At 31.8% G+C, this 14,357-nt stretch overlaps 1 protein-coding gene across 1 annotated transcript in view; it reads left to right on the top strand.

Annotated features, from left to right (window-relative positions):
- The first annotated feature begins 7,797 nt into the window (after positions 1–7,797).
- The window catches only part of LOC114330269 (potassium channel subfamily T member 2), a 630,795-nt gene continuing 624,235 nt past the window's right edge, over positions 7,798–14,357 (top strand). The window contains exon 1 of the mRNA XM_050662017.1: positions 7,798–7,876. Coding sequence (XP_050517974.1) covers positions 7,871–7,876 — 6 coding nt within the window. The 5' untranslated portion in view covers positions 7,798–7,870. The remainder of the gene's footprint in view (positions 7,877–14,357) is intronic.

Consider the following 14,357-nt stretch of genomic DNA (forward strand, 5'->3'; position numbering starts at 1 on the left):
CCTGCCACGTGGCTTTGCAAGGCATCAACTGCCACGTGGGGTGCTCAGAGTACCCCTTAAAAAATGTCTGTGATCTACTTGTTTATAAACAAAATAATGTGTTGAGTTACACAAGAATATAAAAAACATGTTTTATTAACTTATTAGCTACTAATATATTATAAAAGTTAAAAAATAAAATTGAAAAGGTGTTATAAGCAAATTAGCAAGTACCAACCCATAATAAATGAAGTGATGTAAAATATCTAAGAAAATTAAAATTTATTGAGTATAGAGAATATATTAATAATTTAGATCAGTTATTACAATAAAAAAATGTAAATCTGACCTGTTTATCAAAAACATAAAAAATTTTTACTGCCAGATGATCAAGTATATTCAAATGGGAAATAAGCCACAATTTTACCTAAAAATGATTTTATTAACGTTTCGACGCCCAAGTCGGGTGTCGTTGTCAAAATACAAAATAATACTAAATAAATAAAAATGTTGTTGCTTAGTAAAAAATTCTTCTAATAATTTATTTAATCTGACTCATTTATATCGGCAATTCAGACACGTATTATACATTTTAAAGTAGACGACTTTAAAATGATATTGCCAATATTGATGAGTTGCGTTCCTGGGACGACTTTACTAAAAGATAGTTCATTCGATTACATGAAATCAATCCCAACTCAAGAATATCCGCCACAAAAAATCATAGCATGTAATCTGTCTTTAAAAAGACAACCAAATGCAACGGTGGCACTGAAATTCTCGCGTTAGAGATTCCATAGTAAATCACGAGGGAAAACCAGGAAAAACCTCGTGATACTATCCCGACATCTTAAGTATTTGGGTTTACATTTAGTTTACTCTCAAAATTTACTCTCAAAATCATGCTATGATTTTTTGTGGCGGATATTCTTGAGTTGGGATTGATTTCATGTAATCGAATGAACTATCTTTTAGTAAAGTCGTCCCAGGAACGCAACTCATCAATATTGGCAATATCATTTTAAAGTCGTCTACTTTAAAATATATAATACGTGTCTGAATTGCCGATATAAATGAGTCAGATTAAATAAATTATTAGAAGAATTTTTTACTAAGCAACAACATTTTTATTTATTTAGTATTATTTTGTATTTTGACAACGACACACGACTTGGGCGTCGAAACGTTAATAAAATCATTTTTAGGTAAAATTGTGGCTTATTTCCCATTTGAATATACTTGATTATAAAAATGCCACAAGAAAATAGCTTCAGAACAACAATGCCAGATGATGACACCCCAATTCGAATTTAGAGCTACAATTTCAGAATGACACTAAATAACCACTTCAAACACAAACAGATCTATGCTATATAATATTATTGAAAGCTACTATGACGCACAGGACGGTTAACTAATTTGAAATACCAAATATTTGATAAAAATGTGTTATGGGGTGCTGGTAGCACCCCACGTGGCAGGTGCCGGGTTAAGAAATACTGAGTATTTTCTATGTCATGTTCCCTATACCTAAATACCATGATTTCGCAATTATTGCTACATGTACAGTCTCTTCGTCCAAGTTAAAATAATACACTTTCATTATTAGATGAATAAATTTGTCTAATTTAAATAATCATCAAAAATTTATATCCTAATAATATCATTAAAAGGGTCTACCGTCAATAAATTAGTAAAAAATATAAACACAACTGGAGTGCAGTAATAGTTATTTATGAAACAGTTCGTGAAGTATGCTTTTTGCGAACGCACACGGTTTTTAGAGCACAAGCGACAACGGAGCGAGTGCTATACATCGCGTAAGTTCGCAAAAAGTAAGCCATTTTGAGGTAATTGATAGTGGACAACTGGTTCTGTATTACGAAAGTGCAATAAAATTTTTATTGTAATAATTTTTAATTTCAATACAGAGTTTTGTATTAAATATTATTTTATGCCTAATTAAAGCAGCTTTGAGTGCAATGAGAATAACATTTTATGATAGGGGAGCCCAAGCTTGAATTTTTGCAGTTACTCGAGCGTGTCAGATTACATGGGAAGAAACCTTGTACCCTGAAAATGTATCTATACCATATTATATTGGCTCTTAATGCAGGGCAGTTTGTTAAGGGGGGGGGCCAAAAAAAATCTATCCTTAGAAAATCTCTAAATCGTCAGATTAAGATAAGGTAAGTTAAGTACATGAAAAAGAGTGTATATTTTAAAAATTCAAATCCGAAAAAAAAAATTAAAATACAATTATTAATAGTTAATTTTAACCCAAACCTTAACTCTTAATCTACATGTACACTGACCGGCACAAAAACGGTCACCCCACAAACTGGGTAATTTTTGATGTCTCGAATTTGCTAAACCTGTTGTCCGATGTAAGTGATTTTTTTAATATGTTATAGCCTTATTCTTTAACAATATCGCTGTAATAATGTTGTTGCCAGAGAGGTAATTTATCATTGTATACCAGGTGTACCAATCAAGCTGTGTTTTTTTCTCAAAGTTCACCACACCCTGTGAAATATTCTAGCATTGTCTTAACATTCTGTTTTTTGATTCATCCGCATATGTTGGATAATAAAAAAGTTAGGTACATTAACAACTAGCCATGTTCTTCATCAATACAGGGTGTTTCTAAATAAGTGCGCCATACTTTAAGGGGTAATTCTGCATGAAAACATAATGACCGTTTGCTTTATAAACATATGTCCGCAAATGCTTCGTCTTCGAGATACGGGATGTTGAATTTTTTCTTACAAACTGACGATTTATTTATTGCTCTAAAAACCGGTTGAGATATGCAAATGAAATTTGGTAGGTTTTAAGTGGTTGTTATTGCGCATTTTTTGACATACAATTAAGAATTTTATAATCACCATTGGCGTGCATGTGGGTAATATTATCCGTCGTATTACCCGTATGCACGCCAATGGAGAATATAAAATTCTAAATTGCATGTCACAAAATGTGCAATAACTGTCTGTTAAAACCTACCAAATTTCATTTGCATATCTCAACCGGTTTTAGAGTAATAAATAAATCGTCAGTTTGTAAGAAAATTTTTGAAAAGAAATGAAGCATTTGCGGACATATGTTTATAAATCAACGGGTCATTATTTATTCATGCAGAATTACCCCTTAAAGTTTGTTGCACTTATTTAGAAATATCCTGTATTGATGAAGAACATGGCTAGTTGTTAAAGTACCTAACTTTTTTATGGTCCAACATAAGCGAATGAATCAAAAAACAGAATATTAAGAAAACCTGAGGCTATAGTTGGGTTTTAATTTTAGTATTTTATAAACGGTAAAATATTTCACAGGGTGTGGTGAACTTTGAGAAAAAAACACGGTTTGATTGGTACACCCGGTATATAATGATAATTTACCTGTCTAACAACAATATTATTACAGCGATATTGCTAAAGAATAAGGCTATTAATTATTAATCTATTAAAAAATCACTTAATCAGACAACAGGTTTAGGAAATTCGAGACATCAAAAATAACCCATTTTGTGGGGTGCCCGTTTTTTGTGCCGGTCAGTGTAGTATGTGTTTATAATTGGCAATAACAATTTGACAGTTGACAGGTACTTGTTCCCGATCTGATAGACAGCCTAATATTTTTTTAAGTAACTTTATTTAATCAAGCTTTATTGGGAAATAGTGTCTGACGTTGGTTTATTATACCGTAGTTGTGAAATCAAACCGGTATAATTGCAAAAGAGACATTTTTCACCAGAGCGTCACAAAGATTTTGCAATTAATTTTTTATCGCTTGCTACTGTTTAATTCACACAAAGGCTACGGTTTGCTTAGATAAAGTTATAAAAAGTCTTACTTATTGAAGTCTTTGTAGCAAATATCCAGCTATTGACTAAATCCAGAGAAATATGCAGATATGCTACTATGACTTTAAAATGTGATTACTGTTTACACTGCCGCAGTGACAACTGATTATCTGCCAATAATTTAGATCTAGGGTATGAGATAGTTCAGTTTTAATTAGATACATGATGCGTAACCTTTTATCTTAATGTTTACTAAGCGACTTTATATTAATTTATATTAATAAAAAATAGAATTGAACACTGGTTAGAGCAAGAAGATATTTTCCCAAAATCGCAGTATGGATTTCGAAAATCAAAATCAACTCAAGATGCGATAACTTCCTTAGTCTCATCTATACTAATAAACTTTACTGATAATGCGTATACTATGGCTGCTTTTCTAGATGTCTCTTCTGCATTCGATACCGTTAATTTGGACATTATGTATAAAAAACTACTAGACATTGGTTTTCCCATCAACTTAGCTAGATTTCTGAGGACACTGTACACTAATAGATGGACGGTTTTAAAAATCAACAATTCCATCTCCACTTCACGTCTTACAAATATAGGACTACCACAGGGTAGCATATTAAGTCCAATGTTATATATTTTATATAATATTGATTTAGAAAATTGTGTTAATAGCACAACAAAGATTATTCAATATGCTGATGATGTAGTAGTTTACACATCCCACAAATCATTGGATATATGTAAAAGTAATTTTAATGTCTCAATTAAGGCTGTTCTTAATCACTATCAAAATATTGGTTTAGCAATATCAGAATCTAAAACAGAAATTTGCAGTTTCTCCAGAAATCGTCAAATTCCACAAGGTCATTTGGCAGTAGGTCAAATTCAATATCCTATTAAAAATTGTATAAAATATCTCGGTACTTATTTGGATAGAAAACTTCTATGGAAGGATCACATGCATCATATCATAAAAAAGTCTGAAAATGCAATGAATATTCTACGAGCCTTTTGTAGAACTAATTAGGGTGCCGATCCAAATAGAGCACTTTTATTTTACCGTACTATGATTCGTCCTATTTTCGATTACAGTTGTCATCTGTATGGAACTGCTGCAAACACACATTTGAATAAATTAGAAATACAAAAAAATAAATGTCTTCGACTTTGTCTTGGATATTTGAAGTCTACACCCGTTAATATAATGGAAGTTGAGGCGATAGAACCACCCCTGGAATTTCGACGACAGTTTTTAAGTGATAAATTTATTACTAGAACCATAGGAAAAAATACAAACTATCTGCAGGATATACATAAGTTATCAATTTTAGATCTAACTCATAAATATTGGACAAAGAAAAAATGTCCCCTTCTTGTAGATAGTTACTTGAAAATATCTCAATACCGAAGTACTTTCTATACTTATGAAAATCAAGTTTCACCTATGTATTCCCATGTATTAGAAGAAATTTTCTCAAAACAAATTAATACTTTTTTTATGGATATTAATTTAAATCCAGCCGTTTTTCAATCATTTATACTTCATAAATGGCCACATTATCAGTTTTACTATACAGATGGATCCAAAGTACAAAACAAAGTAGGATGTGCAATAATCAATATTCAAAGTGGATTTAAAAAATTATTCAAATTGCCTTGTGAATCATCGATATACACCGCTGAAATAATAGCGATACTTTTTGCTTTAAGACACATATTTAGTAACGAACCCTATAGCTGCATAATATTTACAGACAGTAAGAGTGTCGTTGATAGACTAACTAACGTACATAAGTACCAACAACTCAATCATATAGAACTGGAAATTATGACTCTTTATAATAAAATTGCAAATTTAGGAAAAAACATCATTATATCATGGATAAAGGGACACGCAGGCATTAGGGGTAACGAAATAGTAGACAGGCTAGCCAAATCCGCCCTAGAAATAGGCGAAGAACTTCCCATGAACTTACTACCCATTTCGGATATTGATATTATTAGTAGACGACACCAAAAAGAAAATTGGCAAAGGTATTATCGAAACACGAGAACTGGTAGTAATTACAAACAAATGCGACCTGAAATTCCCATTAAAAGATGGTTTCATTCTGTATCAAATCGCCATTTTATAAGAGTTATAAATAGATTGAGATGTAATCATGCTCTTACCCCCCTTCATATGTACAGTCTGGGTCTCACAGAGTCACCTAACTGTGAGTGTGGAAAAGAAGGTAATCTACTACATATTCTCCTCGAATGTTCACATCAATCAGTAAATATAAACAAATTTTATGATAATCTTAATATATTAAAAATTCCACTTCCCGTCTACCTGAACAATTTGATATTTTCTGAAGATATTAATATATTAAAAACAATTTACGAACATATCAAAAATTGTAAATATAGATTGTAGCAATAAAATTTACCTTGTATTTAAGAAATTTTGTTAAAACAAAGCCGGCATGTTTGTTAAAACAAAACAAATATGTTTGTTTTGTTGTTATTTTGTTTTAAATAATCCTGTAGATTTAAGTAATTATTGTATATTATAATTGAAAAAAGAAAAGAACAAAAAAAAAAGAAAAAAAAAACAGAAAAAATAAAAAAAGAAAAAAAAAGCAAAAAAAAAACTAAGAAGATGTAAACCTCCGCGAGAATGAATCGGGTTTACGTCTTAGCGTAGTACAAAAAAAAACAATTTATAAAAAATAACAATAAAAAAATTAATAAAAAAAAACAAATTAACAATATAAAAAAATGCAAAAAAAATACAAAAAAAAAATAAAAATTTACAAAAAAAAAATGAACAACCAAAATAGAGTATTATTTAGATAATAATGTTAGTTTGTTATGTATTTAGAGTTAGAAATACAGAAAAAATTCCTCTGATTGAAAAATCAAATTTGTTTGTTTTTAAAATAACAAAATGTCTGGCTAATTGGCTCGGCCAAGGCCATCAAATTCACTCAAAAAAAAATAAGCGACTTTATCTTAAAGTTTAGGAAGCGACTTACGCATTGGGTAATATGTAGGTTTGTCTTTAGATTAAAACATTATGCAAACCGGCCTAACGCCATTTGATGGACTTTCTTTTGACCTAAGACCTTTCTGGGATTAGAAAGGCTCTCTTCCAATATCAGCAAAATATCAAATCAAATGAGCAATATTTCCAAAAATTTATCTACCTTATTAACAAGAAAAGAGGTATTGAACAAAAAAACATTTTATGCCACCACAAGTACCCAAACTAAAGAGCCTCAATATTGCGCAGTAAGTCCAGAGCAAAAGTCAAAAAACACAGAAGATAAATGTCAGATGTCAGTTTGTAGTAATTAGTAACTTAACCCCAATATACACCCCTATACAAGTGGTACACTATATTAAAGAGACGCTAGGTGTCAAAGGATATATTAGATGTTACGCCCTCGTTAAAGATGCCGACAAAGCAACTGGTTCTTCATTTAAAATAGGTGTAAAATCTAGATCATCTGTTAACTTATTATTTAGTAAAGAAATTTGGCCACCTGGTGTAATCATTAAATGGTCCATTGAATCTTCATATTCCGAACCATCGGCATCGCCTTCATCCGAGTCACATCCGAAGAATATCAAAAGCCCTATTAGCCCGTAAAATCCAGTTACCAATTTATGCAACAACAAAGATGAACTACAGAACACAAATATATGTTCAGAAAAGCAGGCCATCGAAATTTGTAAATCTAAGAATCCTTTTCATTCGCAAATTAAATAAATTTCATGACAATAAAGCATATTTCTATTCTATTCTATTCTAATTTTATGTCGACTTGAGATAAAAATAGACAATAATAAGAGAAATATTCTGATACCAATATCCCAAAAATAGATTTTTGCACTTAAGCCGGTTTGATTTAACAGCGTCGATATCACAAACTTTATTTTTCCCCTAATTTTTAAATGTTTACAAGCACTATTATAAAAAATAACATGATTTCTTTTTTGTTCCAGCTTTTTTATCCTCCGTTACGAAACCTGTTTATACCAGTATTTTTAAATTGTTGGTTGGCGAAGCACGCTCTGGAAAATATGTTTGTGAGTATAAATATTTTTAAATTTTACTACCTTTGATACATAAAATTTTTATGGGTTCGCTAAGAAATAAATAGATTTATATTACATAGGTGCAGGTGCATAAAAATATTATAGGTTATAAACGTATTAGAGTATGGTGATTTATCAAGAAAAATGCAATGATAAAGCAATAAACTCAACACTGGAATTAATTGTGATAGAATAATCAATATAACATATTCCGCTAGCTTTTATCGTTGATTGAATAACCGAATTCGTGTATTCAATCAAGGCTTTTATCATCAGCTTCATAAAAAAATAATATTTTTGCACTAATATAGATACTGCATCAATTGTAAAGGGTTTTTACCCACATATTTTTTATTTTGGTGGTTAGCATGTTAGATTCAGGTAAACACTGATGATGATCGGTCATCCGATCGAAAACTAGTTATGTTCTGTGATGTAGCCCTTTTTAGCGATTTTAACAAATATGCCTTTTATAAAGAATTTTATCGTTTTTTTAATAAAATCATTTTTTAGTAAAATTGTGGCTTATTTCCCATTAAAAATAGTTAATTAAAAAGCTTCGGTTCCTGGACTATATTCGAAGCTACGACGCTAATTACGAAGAATTTTAAATATATTTTTATAAATTTTTTAAAATGGCTACGGAACACAAAATTGTTTCCCTAAATAAGATTTAACTAAAACTTCCGTTACACTACTTTACTTCTCCCCTTTCCGCATCAAAACCTAATAAACCTCCACTTTGCCGATGTAAAAGTGAAGTAAATACACTGTAAAAAGTATCAAACTGGAGCAAAACGTGACATACATAAAAACTGTAACGAACTAACAAACACGGTGCTTCTTTGAGCTCCGTACATTTTAAATAAACGCGATGGGAAAATAAGGTATTTGAGTTAAAGAACAGCTGAGTGTTTTTATCGACTTTCTCAAAAATAGAATAATTCTTATGTTTATTTTTTTTTTGTTCTTATTCTCAATAAACTTCTGATAAAACGACTTGATGTGCGCGATGGTTCCGATATACAATGCGCGCGTAAATATGGAAACAAAGATATCTATGAATCTCAGTATGATATTGACGGGTTTTCGACAACACATCGTAAACGCCAATTTGGCCAAAATTTAAATGCATAAATTTAAATCATTGCTTACGATAGTGTACTGCTGATTCTTCTTCTTCTTCTTTCTAGAAACTCCTAATACACCTCAGGGGCGTCGGAAATTTTATTCATCATTTATCCATATCTTCCATTTCTTGCAGTCCATTGCTAACTCTTTCATTTGTTGGTGTGATTTTCCTTTTTCCTGTCCAATTTCTATAATCTGGTCGATCCATCTCTTCCTTGGCCTCCCTTTCCTTCTGTTACCAATCTTTTTGATTCCATCACCTGCTTTGGTAGTCTTCTCTGGTCCATTCTGTTAATGTGTCCATAACATTTCAATTTTCTTTTTTTGATCTTGGTTATTATTGATTACTGTTTCAGTCTTTGTCTAATACCTTCATTTCTTATTCTGTCCAATTTCGTTTTTCCTGCTATTTTTCTCAGCTGCTTCATCTCCGCTGCGTTTATTGTACTGTCTATTTTTGCATTGTTCACCCATGTCTCACTTGCATATATTAAAGTTTGTACAGATATTGCATTGTATACCTTTAGTTTTATTACTTTATCAATTTCTTTCTTTCCAAATATTGTTTTATTTAGTGCAGAGTAGATTTTATTTGCTTTTTTCGTCCTGTATGAGATTTCTTGATCTATCTTTCCATCCTCTGATATTATTACTCCCAGGTATTCAAACGTCGAGGCTGTTTCTAATATTTCGTTTTTGCACCTAAATATCGTTTGGTTTATTTCTTCCCTTTTCTTTGAGTTACTATCATGGACTTCGTTTTCTTTACATTTATCTCCATTTTCAAATTTTCTATTTCTTCCACCCAGATATCGATTAATTTTTGCATTTTCTCTTTATTGTCTGCTATTATTACTAGGTCCTCTGCATATAGTATTCCCTCCATTCTCACTGGTACTAAATTCCTGTACCCTATTGTTGACTGTAATTGCCTTGACCTTCGTTTAGTGCTCTTCATTACTCTATCCATTACTAATATAAACAAAACTGGGCTAAGACGGTTCCCTTGTTTTATTTCTCTCCTTAGGTTTATTATCGGCGATCTATTTCCGTTTATTTGTACTTTAGCAAGTACGTTTCTATATGTACTTTTTACCAGGCTTACTATCTTTTGCGGGATTTGCAGGTCTTCCATTACTGACCATATTACTTCTCTATTTATAGAATCAAAAGCAGCTTTAATATCTATAAACGTAATATATGTATAAGTCTTCTCCTATTTCGTTTTTCCTTTCAATTATATTTCTCAGTACCTATGTATATATTATCTGTTGTTTATCTTTCCTTCCTAAAAGCCGCTTGTTCTTCTTCTAGTTTTCCTTCTAGTTCTTTCCTGAGCTTCCTTTCTATTATCCCGGTGTAGACTTTATATGCCACTGATGATAAGCATTTATACCTATAGTTATCACATTCCGCTTTATCTCCTTTCTTGTGTATTGGTATCAATAAATTTCCTTCCCAGTCTTTTCTTCCCACTGCTGATTCAAAATTACCTTTCCCATATTATTGTCTAAAATTGTTAATTTTTCTCGTAACCACCACATTTTAACCTTACGTTCCGCTTGTTACATCGTAAACGACAAGAAAGTACTGACAAATGATCGCAAATGCTATAAACTATGTCGGTTACGTTTGCATGTTTTGTGGCTCCAATTGGCGGAAAATATTTCTACGAGTATTTTCCCAAATACACCAAATTTGGATATGCAATGTAACTCAGAATCAGTATTTGTGACCAAAATAGTAATGAATATTATATTTATACGACATTCTCAACTTCATTTGACATGAAACAAGAACTTCAACAAAATTCATTAGATACGTCCTTTCAGCGCAGTTCCAGCGGACACAACAAATTGACTATTTCTCTAACACCGATTCTGAAAATGATGAAATGATAATTTCAAAAAGTAAACAGTTGAATCGCTTTAACTCTAGTAGTTCTTTTCACGGTGAATCACTTACTGTAGGGGAGTCTGCTTTGAAAAAACCTAAAAAAAGATCCAAGAGAAAAGTTAAGATATTGAATGGGTTGCATATGTGAGTCCATATTAAATGAAGTAAAGAAACACAGACTTACTCACAATCATTTAATAATACTTTGACGACCGGTTTCGATCTCTACACTATTCAAATCATCTTCAGGTCGGCGTTTCCAGTAGTTAAATGCTACAATTAAAGAAAGCCAGAGTTAGAACATTGTCTGGTTGTACAAATGCTAATAAAAAGCCAAAATTTGAAAAGTATGCAACTGTTGACATTTCAGAACAACAAACTGATACATACATGTAGAATTGTAAATATTTTACCTTAATTTTAAATTCTCCTGTATATATAAATTTTCTTAATTATTATTCCGAAAACGAAATAAGAGTCTCACGCATAAGAGCACATGTGAGGATTAGCTTGGGGATCGGGAATCAGAGTTGCAAGATAAACATAAGTAGCCGCCTTGACTAATTTTAATAGTTTTCGTTTATTGGGAAAAGGTCGGTGCATAGTTTGAACCAATTTTAATGGGTTGGTTCTCATTGGAACACGGAAAAGAGAGATTAGATGTATTTAACAGAATTTGTTTTATCGTAGGGGTTGTAAGGTCAGTCGATTTACAGTCAATTACTTATCTCTAAATACATTTCTTTTTGTAAGAACAAGAACTCGTAAAATTTTAGTCTCAATTACACAAACACTTTTACATTTCATCAATTTAATAATATCAATAATTTAGTTATCTATTTTATTAATTAAAACTGTTAAACATCAAACGGACTTTTATTACGATTGTCTTTAAAGAATCCCTATATCTTGGGGGCTCAATTGCGGATCTAAGAAAGACAATTTCGTTATAAAGTTTGCGAAATACCGTAAAGTGACGTGTAATTTAAAAAATCGGTTTAAGTGACGTGACGTAATTTTTGGAAACTGTTTATGACTGTTCGTGAAACGTGGAAATTGTTGGTGATTTTCGGACTTTTTTAAACTATTGGTGACTTTCATACTTTGGGAAACTGTTGGTGAATTGTTGTGTTGGTGGAGTAGCAGGCTAGTACAGTGTAGACGACGCTGTTAGGCAAATACGACGGCTGTTTGGGCAGTGACGACGACGACGACGATGAGACCCAATCATAGCAAGCAGTATTACCAAGGAGAAATCAGGTGTGTTTTTTCCAATATTTTAAAAGTAGTCAAGACACTTTATTCTGGTATCTGAAAAGTAGAAACCTGACCAAAGATTATTTTTTTCGAGGAACTGTGAACTGGAACTTTGACGATAAACAGTGAATGTTGAGAAAGAAAGAAAGATCAATTATTTAACGATTAACTTTTTTTTTGTTTTTTCATTGTTTTTTTTTTTGTTCATTTATTTTAATACATCATAACTTTGTTACTATTTGTAGTAAATATTGATAATTTTGAAGTAAAAGCGACTACAATTCTACAGTTCACAAATACAATTTGCACACGGGAAAAAATAATCTAACTTTTTACTTAAAAGAAAATATATCTTTTTGTTTTTATTTTTTTATTATATACCTTTTTAAAATGCAGTCTAAACAAACTCTTAACGATTTTCCAAAAATTAGTTTAAACCTTAGAAATTCGGCACTAAGTGCTGTTAAGGCGTTGCATGTTGTTGCATACGCTGATAAAGCGTTGCCGCATCAAACAAGGAAGAATTTGCGGAATTTTACAAATTTTGCGTGGGATAAAGAATCCGAGGAATATTCTACAAAATTAGACGACATGAAAAATAAACTAAGCATGTCGGACTTAGTGGCAGTTTGCCATGTGTTGGATCTGAACTACGCTGGTTCAGAGGACGACGTGATTGAACGTATTTGTTCATTTTTGAACGACTTCAATTTTAAAGACGAGAATGACGATGAAGACGAAGACGCTAGCGACGATGACAGTGATAAAGCCGTTTATCTCAAGGAAAACGGTAAATACGTTACAGAAGACGATAGCGATAATGAGGATAACGACGTTAATAGTGATAAAGACGCTTATCACGAAGACGAACAAGAGGGAAGATAAAAGAACGACGGATTTATTTACGAGGAATAAATCAAAATCAAACAAAATGACGAGAGGCAGACTGAATGATTCATTTGCCTTAAATTTTAGAGACGTAGAGGACAGTATAAGAAATTTCGACGGAAAAGACGATTATCCCATAGGAAAATGGATCGCTGATTTTGAAGAAATTTACAATCTGATGGGATGGAATGATTTGCAAATGCTAATTTTTGCTAAACGATCTCTAAAAGGAATAGCTAAACTGTATATACAATCAGAGAAAGGAGTTAATAGCTGGATGCTCCTGAAGAAAAAACTGACAGCAGAGTTTGAGAACAAAATAAGTAGTGCCGAAATACACAAAATTCTGATGAATAGAAAGAAGAAACAAGGTGAAAGCGTACAGGAGTATGTACTAAAAATGAGAGAAATCGGTAGCAGAGGAATCATCGAAAATGAAGTCATAATGTAGTATATAATTGAGGGAATTTTGGACGACCCTGCTAATAAAGTAATACGTTATGGTGCCAAAAACTTCAGTGACTTTAAAAAGAAGATTAAACTGTACGAATTGATTAAAAAACAGACGACGCAAAAATCAGTTAAAACCGATACGCATAAAACGACGTGGACGAACGAGGAAGTAAGACGAGATGAAAGAAGATCGCCCCAAAGTAGGAATAAAAAGGAAGAAAAATGTTTTAATTGTGGAATTCAGGGACACAGATCGACGGATTGTCCTGACAAAGCCAAGGGAGTGAAATGTTTTCAATGCCTTCAGTTTGGACAAAAGTCCTTTCGATGCAATGAGAAAGAAGAAGAACCATCAACTTCTGGACATGTAAATGTTATTAACTTGGGGTATAAAAACTCGGTAACATTGAAGATTGGAAAATTATCACTGCGTGCATTATTGGATACAGGAAGTGACATCAGTTCAGTAGGAGAGGATATTTTTGAAAAATATTTTGATGACGTGATTCTTTCACAAAATGTATTAGGTTTAAGCGGATTAGGAGGTATGAGAGTTAAAATTTTAGGTTCATTTAATAAAATGGTGGAAATTCAAGGAGAGGATTTTAATATTTTATTTCACGTTATTCCAAAAGGAGCACTAGACGTTAAAATTATTCTCGGAAACAATATACTGACACAAGCAGAAGTTACAATAACCGAAGACGGAATAATTTTATCTAAAAAAAGAGTAGATACTTTTATAGGGAGGATTACAATAATTAGCGAGACGACACTCAATAATGATTTTCAGCTGAATCATACAGAAGATACAAAAATAAAGACGGATATAGAGGAATTTGAAGAC

Source organism: Diabrotica virgifera, chromosome 9 (genome assembly GCF_917563875.1).
Source record: "Diabrotica virgifera virgifera chromosome 9, PGI_DIABVI_V3a".
Lineage (NCBI taxonomy): Eukaryota > Metazoa > Arthropoda > Insecta > Coleoptera > Chrysomelidae > Diabrotica > Diabrotica virgifera.